The sequence below is a fragment of the Pteropus medius genome, unplaced genomic scaffold (assembly GCF_902729225.1).
Source record: "Pteropus medius unplaced genomic scaffold, Ma_sr-lr_union100, whole genome shotgun sequence".
In the NCBI taxonomy this organism is placed as follows: domain Eukaryota; kingdom Metazoa; phylum Chordata; class Mammalia; order Chiroptera; family Pteropodidae; genus Pteropus; species Pteropus medius.
The window spans coordinates 21,740,403-21,754,817 of record NW_024346667.1 but is presented as its reverse complement, the minus strand read 5'-3'; the positions used below and the strand labels follow the sequence as shown (position 1 = coordinate 21,754,817).

Here is a 14,415-nt window from a genome sequence, read left to right as displayed (position 1 = left end):
ACATAAAGACCACCCAGCAGTTTCTGTAGTCTATGCCAGTTCAAACTGAATTGAAGTGCTTTTGGCAGAAGAAAAAAAATCATGCAAAATAAAAATTATCATCTCCAAATCTGATTTAAAATTAAAATTAGTTTTGGAATATCTGCAATTCACATTACTGTTAATATTACTAGTTCTTCAGTTTTTCAACAATATGTTTTAAGTCAATATATAAGACAATGATTTTTCACCTTCCATCAGGACTTTTTTTTATGTTGTCTTCACAATGTTTAGAATTACCACTTCTGCTTAAGATAATTTGACTCAAATCTATATATATCCGAGGTACAGGATGATACTTGTAAATGATCTAGAAACAATGAATACACTATATATTCTAATGTAATAAGAACATCATCTAATGAACCTAGGTTAACTACTTCTATTTTTGCCATTAAAAAAAAAGATTTTGCACCCATTAATACTTTCCAGTTTAGAAACCTTATTTTGTTCTTTGTCATCTCAGGCATTACCAAAGAGATTGGCATAGAACAAGTATCTGGTAAAAGTTTGAGGAAAGAGGTAAAGAAGGAAATTCTTCAGATTTTCATCGAGTATATTAGCTGTGGGTTTGTCATATGTGGCTTTAATTATGTTGAGGTACTCTGCTTCTACACCCATTTTATTGAGTAGTTTTAATTATAAATGGACGTTGGATCTTGTCAAATGCTTTCTCTGCATCTATTGGTATGATCATATATTTATCCTTTATGTATGTGGTGTATCACATTGATTGATTTGTGTATGTTGAACCATCCTTGTGCTTCTGGAATGAACTCCACTCGATAATGATATATAATCTTTTTAAGGTTTGGTGTATTCAAGTTGCTCATATGTTTGTATCTGTATTCATCACAGATATTGATCTGTAGTTTTCTTTTTTTGTGTTATCCTTGCCAGGTTTTGATATCAGAGTAATGCTGGCCTCATAAAATGAGTTAGGAAGTATTGCCTCTTCTTCATATTTTTTGGAAGAGTTTGAGAAGGACAGGTATTAAATCATCTTTGAATGATTGGTAGAATTCACTAGTGAAGCCATCTGGTCCTGGACTTTTTACTTTTTGGGAAGTTTTTGATGATTGTTTCAATTTCCTTATTGTTGATCAGTCTATTTAGGTTTTCCAGTTGTTCCTGATTCAGTCTAGGAAGGTTGTATATTTCTAAGAACTTGTGCATTTCTTATAGGATATTGAATTTGGTGGCATATAGTCTTCATAGTAGTCTTGTACGATTCTTTGTATTTCTGTGGTGTCCATCATTAACTTCTCATCCATTTCTGATTTTGTTTATGTGAGTCTTTTCTCCATTTTCCTTAGTGGGTCTAGCCAGAGATTTTTCTCTTCTGAATATCTTTCCCCCAAATTTGAAAACATTTATTCGTAAAGATATATGAACCCCTATGTTCATTGCAGCACCATTAACAGTGGCCAAGAAATGCAAATACTGAAGTGTCCTCTGACAGATGATTGTATAGAGAAAATGTGGTACATATAAACAAAGGAATATTACTCAACCATAAGAAAAGATGAAATACTGCCATTTACGACAACATGGATGGATCTTGAGAATATCATGCTAAGTGAAATAAGTCAGATGAAAAAAGTCAAGAACTGTATGATTTCACTCATATGTGAAATATAAAACAGAGTGCAACAAATGAACAAGATAAACAAGCAAGAACTCATAGACGCAGACAACAATATAGTGGTTACTAGAGGGAAAGGGGGGAGAGAGAAGTTAGAAAAGAGTAAAAGTGCTCACATATACAGTGGTGAAAGGAGATATGACTTTGAGTGGTGAGTACACAATGCAGTATACAGATGATGTATTATAGAATTGTACACGTGAAACCTATATAATTTTATTAACCAATATCACTCAATTAAATTTAACTTAAAAAGAAAGCCCTGTGATAAGTTTTTGATGCATACAAAAAAGTACATATAAGTAATTTGAAGATAAATATTTGACTTTTATTCAAAGTATTCAACCTCAGGCCTAAATTCAAAGTAATCAGTATAACTTTATCTTGTAAATATATGGATTTGCTTTAAAGAATAATTTTAACCCAAGTTCTTACTATACTACATTAAAAAGTTCACATGTGCTATTAAATACAATATGAGGTAGTATCAGAATAATGAAAATCAACACAGAATAAGCTAGTGAATAGTTTATAAATGAAAAATTTTAACTCATTCATGAGACTTTCTTATTTTTACTCATTATCAATGGCTAGATCGTCTCAAAATGAGTCTCCATTATTTATAGAAAATAATCTCTGGACAAGTAATTGTTTCAAAAATATTCAGACCTGCGAGACCTTTCCAACAGAATAGAAACAGGCAAAGAGCCTCCTTGTTCATGCTGAGGAAGGAACTTGTGAAAATGACAGTGGCCCAGCCAACTAGTGGCAAGATGCAGACAATTGATCCACAGAGAGAAGTCACAATGAATTTGTTCCATGTTTAATGTTACCCTACCCATTGGAAATATCTACCATCATTTTCATTTGCTCAAATGTATTGCTGGTGGAAATGGTAACCAAACAGTATCAGATAGTCACAACCAGAATCTACATTTCTTTAATTTATGTGTGACTTCCAGTTCTTACTGTTTATCTGTTGTATTTCGAGGGAGGAATTATAGATGAAGAACACACTAAATATTGTAAAATGTTTTCTAAACATGATAATAAAATAAAGCCCTAGTCTCTAGTATTAGCTTGAGTGGTTGTATTAAAGGAGCTTATTAATTATAGAATTTCACAGCTCTCCTTAGCTACCTTCTCTTTCATGCATCTGAAAGCATGGATCTAAGTATGTGTGACTAATATGCACTCAGGGGAATTGGATTCACTAAAATTAGCAACATTAACCACTATATTATATTGGGCAACTATTATCATTTAAATCTGACAATAACATTATTAGGCAGATATTACAATGACCCCCATTTTTCAAAAGAGGCAAAAGGATTAAAAGTTTAACTGATATACACAAAGTCACCCAACGAATAAATGTCAGCCATAATTTCAATCCATGTCTGCTCATATTAATATATTAGCTGCACTGCCACCTGAGACTTGGGGAAGTCCCTAGCCTTGGACACAGTAGACTTGGTTTCTAGGCTAGAGCTCCTCCACAAATTTACAGTAGCTTAAAACAACTCACTTACATTTCTATTTTCTCTTCTGGAAATGGGTATAGGAATAATTCCATTTATCCTATAGACTTTACAGATATACAGTGAAGACCAGGTCGATCTGAAAGTATTTTAAAAAGATAAAAGTTATACATAAATATAAAGCTCTTAAATATATAAGCTCTTTAAAGGCAAGAATTTCCATTTTATTCTCCTCCATTTCTCTGAGCATGGTTGTTCAGTTCACAATAAAGGGCTGAGATACAGGGAAGAAGAAGACATTAGGCTCATTTATTAATGTCATTTATGACAAATTAATCAAAGTATTTATTTCCTCATTTAAACTTCCAATGATATTATCAAGCATGATGAGGAAACAGCTTCATTCTGCAAAAGGGAAAAATGCTTTGTATCATAAAACTATGAATCATATTCAACTCCATATTTGCCTGATTTCAAAGTTTGTGTTCTCTTTATTTTAATTTAATTAATTAAGTGAAATAAAACATTAGGAATCTACAATGTGCACAGTTAAATATCTTAATTATGTGTTTTAAAGATCTACTAGGAATAAAAGTTCCAAATTGTTCAACATCCTAAATGTAAGTGATATGTGACAAAGGAGAAGATATAGTACTACTCGAGTTTCAACACCTCAGTTTTTAAAAATCATTCTCATACTTTAGTGCACTAAACAATTTTAAATGGCTTATGTGGTTATTTTATTAGTCTCTTGTCACCAAACAGCATGTGCCCTGGTACATAAACAGTAGAAAAATATTCCAACAGGAAACTAGAAATGCATTTTTCATTACTCTCTGCCTCTCACAGCAAGTGCTTATCAAAACGATCCAAAGTTCCTAACACAGGAAGAAACAATACAAGTTCACTAATTTTTGTGCACCTAGATGGGCCAAGCACAGTATATAGCAGTTAGTGTCTATTGTGTAGCTTCTAAACAATCTTATAGGTATTCCCTCTTACAAAAGTGACAACTGAAAACTTAGGTAGATTAAGCACTTTGTCTAATGTCACACATCTAATAGTAGGACTAGAATTGGGTTTCAAGTTCAGACTCTTAACTAATGTTATTCTGTTTCTTAGGATATCAGGGCTATAAACAGCAGAGAATCAAGTTGGTTTTTTTTCATAGACAAAGCACTTATGTGTTTATCATTGAGATGACAGTCTGATTTGTCTGTGTTCTGAGATAAAAGGTGAAAATTTATAGTTCTTCCCATTAAAAGAACAAAAGCTATAAAGCTCCTCAATATACCCTTTGAATTGTTGCCTCCGTTCCTAAAATTTCATCTCCAAATATAAATTAAAAATTACATTGTAAACTAGTACAAAGTTTTTAAAATGGTAAAACATAAAGCTATAAATTGTGAAAGTGCTTGGGAATTAGCTCAATATCTCCATGTCATATATAAACTAAAAACAAGATTGAAAATTTTCTATTACTCATAAACACAAGACATGAATAAAGAAGCAAATAATGACATAAGCAGAAATGTATCTCTCAAGAAAAACTAGCAAAGCACACATCTTTCATACCATCCATAGAGCTGGTGACTTCTAGTTTGTGCTCATATTTTAAATACTATTGAAATAATGAGGAAACAATGTAGATATTAACATACCCATAAGTAAACTATATAAAATTATAAAGTAAAATTCTGAAGAACAATCTAAATAGTAAAACTAGAAGGGTTATATATGTTCTTTGTTTGAGAAATGTGAAAAATATGAAAATTAAAACAATCTAAGAAGCTACTGATAAGTTTTCTTTCTATAATAACCCTTGTATCTCCCAAACCTATTTGTTCTATTCAGTTGAAGACACTTATTAAGATCAAGACTCTAAATTTTAAAACTTTCTTCAACCTTAACCTATCAATTAGTAGTTAGAATTTTGGATAATTTTTTCACTAATCTGTTAACTAATGTATGAAAATTAAACTCTATAATAACAAGTTGTTTTTTTGTTTTGTTTTGTTTTTGCTGAAGCATATTTTCAACATAATGAAAGCTAAGTTATTGGAAAACAAATCCTAAAGGTAGACTACTATTACAAAAAAAAAAAAAAAAAAAGAAGAAGAAAGGCATGCATATAAAAAGGAATCACACACATACTAGTGCAAATATTAGAGCAATTGTTCCATGACAAGAAACTGTGTTCCTAAATTTCTCATTAACAGATATCCTCTAAAAGAAAAAAATATATATATATTTTTGTAATTTGATACATTTTTTTGAAAATTTGCACTAAAAGAATTAACATGGAAAATTGTGGTATATAATATCTTGGGAGGGGAGACTAAGACAATTTTGTGGCTGTTCAAGAATATATATAGTCACATTTTGTGGAAAATTCAAAGCTAAAATGGAAGCTCAGAACACTTGTAACTGGGCCCTTATAATGGAGTCTTGTACTCTAACCACTTGTGACATGGCTTTTGCATCATCCTAACAGCATTTATAAATCTTCTTTAAAATGCATACTATACATATTTTCAGCAAATCATTTAAACATATGGCAATGTAGTAAAGCTTTAGTAGTAAAGATAATAACTTAGAACATATCTGGGTAGATGAAAATGAAAAATATATTACACCTTTTCTAAATAAGATTTGAGCCAGACACCAAGTAAATTGTTTCCTTTGAAATCCAAATGTAAAGCAAAAGTGAAGTTCTGACTTTAAAAGGTATAATACTGTAATAAAAGAATCTATAATATTAAATGTGTTCAATAGATAAATAATCATTAAGTCCCTCAGTGCGTTGGGAGCTGGGCTAGGGTTTGTGAAAGACATGCAGACTACAGTGGCATAACCCTGCCTTCAGGAAGGTCACATTTTTATTATCCAAGTTAATTTTAAAATGTTTTCATTCTATAAATGTTAAAAAATGACAAAATACTTTAAATTGAATAATGCTGAAAAATAATAGATGTTAGGCTCCTACTCAACACGACTGTAAGAACCACATTCATTTTTTATCCAAGTTAGTAAAATCTGCTTTGAAAAACATTTTGATGTTTGAAAATTTTTAAATTGTGGATAATTTGAAATTTTAACTTTGAATTCAACAACAAATTTTCCTATTGTACTCAAAAGACATAGTCATATAACAGATTTGGCAATTAGTTATTCAGATCATTAGAGAAAACTTCTGAAATTTTTGACTGAAAATTGCTATAACTCAAATGCTAATATTTTAATCATATCTGGAGTGTCTTCAGTAGAATCCAGTTAAAAAAAAAAGAAGGGAAATATATTTAACCAGTAGCCATATATTAAAATATCCTAATAAAATGTTTAAATCTACTATAAGATTTAATCTGTCTAATATAACCTCTACTTTAAAAAAAAATAGTTTTGTATATCGATTTAGATTTTGTTTCCTATAATAGCATTTGCTGTGCAAATTAAGTAGATCTATCCACTTTTTTTTTAAAGAGAGCAGAAGAAGGAAAGAGAGGAGGGAAAAACACATACTCTTTGAAAAGTCAGTTATATAGCAAATCATGCTGGAATAATTAGAAAGCAACTGATCTTTTTAAGCCTTTTCTAAAATTTTCAGGGTTCTAAGAAGTTTTCAAAATTGTAAAGTGTTATTGGAAGAGATTATGAAAAAAATCTAAGATCTGGACATGAATCAGCATTCTCTTGTCATAATGCCACAATGCAATGACCCTATTACTTTAAAGACTTGACGTGAAATGGAAATACTCCATACCTCCAGTCAGTAGGTCGAAGCCTGTAAGACCCCAAAAAGGTGTATAACAGGAATAATTTCTTATTAATATTAAGCTTCTATAGTTTCATTTAGTAAATTTTAGTTCCTTTTTATCGAAAATGGAAAATTTCAACCAACACCATTCTTTAATTCCTCTTTAGTATAATGTATCGTTTTCTTGAAAGTCTCTTGTGATAAGTGAAGGATGAAAGTCTACAAGAAATCCAATGACAAATGAATTATTCTTACATACAAAGAGCTATTTCTTTCTTTGTAACATCCAGCTGAATGTAACTGAATAGTTACACCACCAGGTTTGTAAGATACTGTATATTGGTACATGTGTCCATGGTTTTCTTCACACCCTCCTTGCTTAATAGCATCCAAGTTCATTCTGGTTTTATGAAATTTTTGTATATTTTGTATATGTCAGTAACTCCAGGTTTTGGTAATTACCTCAACAAAAATGGCAAAACACAATAACCTCACAAATCTATAACTACTTAGATCTATAACTATACATATATACATCTTACATATATATGTGTATACACAGACACACATGCACATGAAGTTGCATTTATACAAAGTGTATTATAGGTTCAGCAAACATTAATTTGAAGAACACAGATATACAATCTCAATAATTCATGACTACAATCCAGTGATAAGAAATACATCTTTAAAATGATATCTGGAGAATCAAGGCTTAAAGGCTGAAAAATATAATCTTAGAATTCTCTCTTCTCCAAGAGCATTTATAATCAGTACTGTTTCTGAATGCCTTTATAAGTCAAGTTTAGAAGAATATTTAAGATGGTCTACTTAACAAACATCGAAGGCACTCTGTTTCTATAAAGAATCAGATATCTTTCCAACAGCATTTTAAGTAAATTTTTTGAAGTTGATATCATTTATATTTTTTTCAATTTTTCTAAATACATTTGTTTACGGTGTTTCAAAAGGTATTCAGTTTGCGCAACAGTTTTATGAAGAACAATATTTTCTCCAACAACTCCATCTGCTGGCTTAGAGAAAAAGTAGATTTTTATCTGCTCTTTCTTTAAATTTGATATTTTTATAATTTATTTTTATGGAATTTAAATATAAAATTATTAAGTTATTTTAAAATAGATGAATAGCTATTTGTCAAAGTCATTCATGAAAAGAAAAAGATTTTGAACAGGAAATTTATTATTTAATATTTTTACTTCCAAACCCTATGGGATCAAATATTCATGTTTAGAGTCTGTTTAGACAATTCTGTATCAAACAAGTTTTAGTAATGAGCACAGCATTAAAGTTTATTAAAATTTTTTAGAATGGAAAAATATTTAGTATTTTCCTAAAATCTGTTGATTTTATTGAACTATATACAACATGTGGTGTATGCACATATATAATATCAAATTTATTATTTTCACAAAACTTTGAATTACTGTAATAATTTGCTTTTGTATAAGAACTACTAGATTATCTTCACATCTTTATACTAAAGTTCTTAGACAAGACTACAGTGGCCAGGGCACACTGAAGGCGTCAAGGCCTACAAGGCTTTCAAAACCATTCAAAAGAGCATAGAGGGGAAAGGCTGAAAAAAAAACCAACAACAAATTGCTTTAAGGAAAGCATTCATTTAGCCTCTGATAACTAGAAGGCCCTCAATAAATATGAAGAGAGGGAAGAGAGAGAAAGGAATTCTTGAGGCCCGTCACTGGTTTCAGCTGTTGAATAATCAGATGCTCAGATGCTAGTCTTTTTTTTTCTTCTAATTTTACAGTTTGTATTTTCTCATAATGAAGGTTTATGTTTGAACAGCCTTCAGGAAAAAAAAAAAAACCTTAGTATTATCTATAGCTAAGAAGAAAGGGAAGGAGATTGGCAAAGGGTATGGAAAGGGGCAAAAAAAGGAGGGAGAGAGAAAAAGAAAGAAATTGGAAATCTGTATTTTCTCAGGTACCCATGGAAACAAATGGGAACAAATAGGTACTTGCATTATCCCACTGTGGCTGTGAAAGAGAAGGATGTGGGAGTTCAGTGTGATGCACAGTCATTGTACCCAGTTCAGAATATAATTACTTCATTTCATTTGCATAACTTTAACCCATCAGTAGATCTTGCTGAATACTTAAATCAAAGGCAACCTCGACATTTCGAAATAAGTTCCTCCATCTCAGGAATTAAATTAAATTAGTAAATTAACATCTTCCCTATTTTGAAATTATGATATTAAGATATAAAATTAACCCTGTGGGATTTTTATGATTTAACTAAGAGGAAGAACAAGCTACTTTATGAACACTGATTGATGACACATTTTAATAATGGAGTTGAAGTGTAGAATTCCTTAGATTTCTGTAAAAAAATGAGAGAAAGTCGTTTTGATTTCAGCTATCAACCTATTTGATGCTGCTAATTTCACTTCATATAGGAAAGAATCATGGACTACCCTGACTGCAAAGGCAAGAAAACAAAGGCTAAGCATTGGAGAAAAACCTTGAGGAGGATTTAAATCATCAAGACTCATCTTGACAAATTTAATATTAGATATTTCCATTCATTTCTTGACTGCTAACTTTGTGATTGTAGTTTACATAGCATCTCTCTCTGAAAAGAGTTAAACTATTTCTACATTTTCTGTTGCCTATGCAAACAAACAAACAAACAAACAAAAAACCAAATGAATAAGGATACAAACACTCCGTTTCATTTTACAATCTCTACATTGTGAAATTTCTAAAGGAATGAAGAAACAAAGCTTCACAGATGTTAAGTAATTTGCCTGGTCAATGAGGCAATGTCAACTCCAGAAAATTCTATCCAATGAGTCTCTCTTCTATAACAGTGCCTCACTAGTTCTCTTTAGCAATCAGTAAGATTACTTATAACATGGGAGCTGCAAATGCCATGATTCTAAATTTCCATGTGGAAAACTTGAAAATGTATTCAATTCTTCACCATCATTTGTTTTAGTATTCTAGAATAATAATCCACAGAGGAGTAATCTGGGGATCTGAAGACACACATATATTTTTTAGTTCAGCTTCATTTTCTGGGAAAAACAAACAAAAAAAATCTGCGTAAAATGAAGACGTTTCTCAGAACTATGGTCAGATTGAGTGTGTGTGTGTTTTTTAAATGAAATTCATGTGCATATTACAAGCACGTATTCATTCTGTGGAAATTCATGGAGTTATGTGTTTAATATATGTACATTGTCTGTCTGCGTATCTTATTTCAATAAAATTTATATTAAAAATAAATCTGTTCAAAAATATTGAGACTGAGAACCTAACCTCATCACCTAACCTAAACTAACCTTAATCTTTAGTCTTTACAAAGCCTCAGTGCAGTCATTCAACATGTTGGCCTGAGGAATATTCATTTTGTTCAGTGGACATACCAGTTATTTTCTCAGTCAGGCCCTCTCATTATTTTCACTAATGAGTGAATTTCTGAATCATTGACAGTTTTCAAGAAGTATAGCTGTCAATTATTTTCACCTCATTTTCAAAATCTACATACTTCCGGTAATCATAGTCTTGCTTTTAGGTTCATTACTTTTCAAAGCATTTTCACACTAGTGTACAGATACATAGTTAGTTACAGCTGTCAATCATAATTCAGGAAAAAACTGGAAATGATATCAAATCAAATGAATAATCAAAATCTGGCAGGTAAATAGGGGAAGTATAAAAGCCTTCAAAAATTAAACTACAGTGGTTTTTCTTAAACATGTGTGCATATAAAATACATAATATGTAAGTACTAAAATTTTTCAAGATAGTCTTATATTCTTCTATGTAGATTTTTTTAAAGCTGCAAATCCACTTTAAGCGTCTGTCTCCCCCCTTTTTTGCTCCTCCTCCACCCCATCCCCCAGTTTCTTTTCTCACTTGAAGAAAACATATAGCACTGAAACCTTCTTAAATAGGTTCCTTATAAACATCTAGGCATCTGATCTAATATGACCATCATAATGACCCTGTTCTATCAAAGAAAAGCGTTTCATATCTTCATTCGGGTGACGGGGGTTTCCAAATTAGTTGGTGATGTTCCTGATATGATAATCAAGCTAAACCATCGAATATATGATTAAGGCTTAATAAGGGGAAGTGGAATGGCAACCAGTTGTTCGTCTAATGTGGGAAGACAGCAGTTGGGTGTTTTTCTGTGGTAATTTTCCGCTAGCTCCTTTACACTGTAGCCAAAGTGGGAGGTGAACCATCTGCAAAGCCCCCTCCAAATTGTTAACTATGAAATACAAACTGAGAACATCAAAGCCGGAGAGAATTACTCCAACCCAGTCGGCAGGAAATTATGGCAGCTGCTGGAAAGAGGGCAGGAAGATATAGTGGCGGCGGCTGCACAGCCCACGCCGGCGCGGGGGTGGGAGCCCGGGACAAGAGCTGCCGAGCTTCTCCATTGAAACCCTTTAGAGACTTAATTGCTTGGATTTCATGACTTTGTCTGTAGCCTTGATAGAGCCTCCTTGCGTGTCCCAGAACACTGCGCGGAGTGATAGGGCTAATATGGATAACTACAAGGACTAAAATGGCTGATCAGAGACTTCTTCAGATTTTCAAACTCGGCTGGATCCAGCTGCTTTCAGGTGCATTTCCTCTCGCTGCCCTTGCCCGAGACCCGCTACCTGAGAACAGAGCGCACCCGGCCTGCAAGCGGACCGCGACCCCCCTGGCAGAATCGCCCCCTTCAACTGAAGGCTGAAGCTCAACTGAGCCGCGAGAAATTGACACGCTCCCGCACCAGTACCCGGCCCGGCCCGCTGGGGCCTGCGTCACCCTCGCTCCTCGCTGCGCCGCGCCCCTCCGGTGGGCGTTATGTAACAGCCCCGAGCCCAACTCCAGAACCATTTTAACAACCTGTCCCGTGGAGGCGGAGAATATAAGATTCGCAGGGTCTGCAGAGTGAACCCTTGCTGGCCTGCAGACCTAAACCCGGAACCGAAGGAAGGCGAGGGCTGCAGCTGCCGGGGCAGGCGGCCGGGCTCCGGCAGTCCCCCTTGGGATCTATCCAACAGCCCGACAGCGCGCCCTGGGGAACAGCGTGTTCTCTGTGGGCAGGGTGCCACCAGGCGCGCAAGGTGTGGGGAGAGGGAGGGAGAGAGGGCTTCTCTTGAAGCACTCAAGATCTGCTAGAACTCCCTGAACCTAAGGAAGCCACCTTGCTCCAACCCCCACCCCACCTCTCTAGTGCGCACACTCTTCATTGCCTTTTGCTCCCTCCTCACCTCCCCCCAAGCCAGCGGGGGTCCCCGAGATTGCAGCCACTTTCTCCCTACGCTGTCAAACGCACGCGCGTGTGCAGTCACTCACACCCACACACTGACACAGAGAAACACGCACATACCACCCTGCACTCACACTCGCTGGCTTTCCGCGTGCGGCACCCGAAATACATGAATATTCATTACTTACAAGCATTGGTGACTGCGAAGCTGTTTGCTACCTCCAGATTGTCGATGTGAGGTGTCAGTCTGAACTCCGAAGAGGAAAACTGAACCATCCCTACCCGAAATGCACTGTATTCCTGATCGGCGCCCCTGGGAAAAAGTCCCCCTGCAAAGAACAAACACCAAGGAGGAGAACAGTGTCAGTGCCCGGGAGGGAAAGGAGAGGAGCCTGCTAGCGCCCAACAGCACAGGAGTCTATTAACGCTAATAGGCCGAATAAACACATCAAGAGACACGGGCAGCGGGGAGTCGAACATCCATATGGTAGGCAAGGGGTCAAGACACTGATGAGAGTCTGAGGGCAAGGTAGATGGCCAGAAACGTTTCCCTTTTCTCGTAATCACAAGCTTTGCACCCAGACCCCTAGAGAATCTCGGTAAACGGGAAAATGTTAAGGCAGAAATAAAATCTGGGGGTCAGAAATGAGAAGACCTTTTCCTCTCTTGTCTCAAAGACATTGTCTTTTCCCTTTGCTTTATCTCAAGAAAAACATGTATATTTTAGACAATTTAATTCTGGAATGCAGTCAAGGTATGACATAAGTCTACATGACATGAATTAATTTGTCCACTGTGAACAAATTATGCACAATTCAAAAGCAGAGCACAAAGGGTACCTACCTATCTGTATGCTGTTAGAAGAGACACCAAAGATCAGTCCCCATAAAACAAGAGAAAGGAGGACAGATATATGCATAATCTTTTGCATTTCCAAGAAAAGTAGAGCATCCACAAAATATTCCCTTTATCCCCCTTTTCCTCCTCTTCCTTCGTTGGCCGTTTTCCTCAGCAAATTAGATCCTCCGCATTTTGAAACAGCAATTTAGCACCAAGCTGCTAAAAACCTGAAGTGGAAGCAGGAGAATTCCTATTTCCCAAGTCCTGCTGGTGGCCGCTGATGCCCTGCGCCCCGTCCCTGCTCCCGAAGTCCGGAGGACTGGCTGGATGCAGTTTTTAGCGGAGCCGCTGCTGTGGTCCCAGTGTCTTGGAATATTCAGCACCCTCCCATGCACTCACACACTCACCCTCTCTCGCGCTCTCTTCTCCCTCTCTCCCCTCTCTCTCAAGCGCGCGCGCGCACACACGCACACATACACACATACACACACACACACACGCAAGTCACAGAGAGGGGAAGGCAGTCCCGGACGCGCGTGCGCGATTCGCGGCAGACGGCTGGCGCGCGCGTCCACCCCTCACCCTCCCTGCACCCCGCACCCCGCACTGCCCTGGCAGCGTCTCGTGCTCGCCGCTGGGAAAGCGCGGCTGAGCCCAGCCGGGCTGTCCCTTGGCGAGACCTCCTTTCGCGAGCTTCGTGCCCACCGCGCGCTTCTGCCTTTCAGCACCAAGGACAGCGCCCCGCTCCCTGCCTGCTCTACCTTTGTGCCGCCGCTGCAGCTGCCGCGGAGATGCTCCAGCCTGGACCAAATGCAGCAAAGCTGATTTCCGGCTGCTGTAAAGGAGAAGCCAACTTGCTAATTACTGGCGGTGATACATTCTGTCACCAGGCCCTGTTGTTTTACGTTAAAAGTAATTTTGATTTTTATCTTCAACAGCCTGAGAAAACCTACTTAGCTATATAGAAAGGCTACCATCTGCCTCACCTGACTGAGCCATAAAACGAACAGGCAAACAAAATACCCATCGAAGAAGTGTTCACAAATTGTGAACTTTAGCTAAAGGTGACGTATCTGTGACCCAGGGAAAACCCAATACTCTATCTTTAGAGGCTAAAGCTGTATAGAAGATCAAGACTGAAACTTGGAAATACTTTGCATGGAAATCCCATCTTTTAGAGTGTCTTCCACCGGTCTGTGATGCCAACTTGCGGAGCCAGCTCGGTGCGGGGATCTCTCGCAGCCTTCACTGCAGACTCTCTCGTAGCGGAGACATGTAGACTTGGTTCCTTTGTAGTCCTTTCTTTATATAGATTGAAAGCAGAAGACTCCGTTCCAAGAAGGAAAGGTTTGTAGGAGAAAACAAAACATAAGCGAAGCATGTCAAGAAAGGCCACTGAG

The 14,415-nt window shown here is 36.2% G+C and overlaps 1 protein-coding gene across 9 annotated transcripts in view; it reads right to left on the bottom strand.

Annotated features, from left to right (window-relative positions):
- The window catches only part of GRIA2 (glutamate ionotropic receptor AMPA type subunit 2), a 122,746-nt gene extending 109,284 nt beyond the window's left edge, over positions 1 to 13,462 (bottom strand). For 7 of the 9 annotated variants that reach the window (XR_005655705.1, XM_039876236.1, XM_039876235.1 and 4 more), the window contains exons 1-2: positions 13,019 to 13,462; positions 12,364 to 12,504 (exon numbers count right to left, since the gene is read on the bottom strand). Coding sequence is in view for 8 of the 9 variants with exons in the window: in XM_039876236.1 (XP_039732170.1) it covers positions 12,364 to 12,504; positions 13,019 to 13,106 (229 nt within the window). In the remaining variant the exon portion in view is untranslated. The remainder of the gene's footprint in view (positions 1 to 12,363; positions 12,505 to 13,018) is intronic. The other 2 variants (XM_039876238.1, XM_039876237.1) reach the window with 1 other exon arrangement.
- Positions 13,463 to 14,415: the final 953 nt, after the last annotated feature.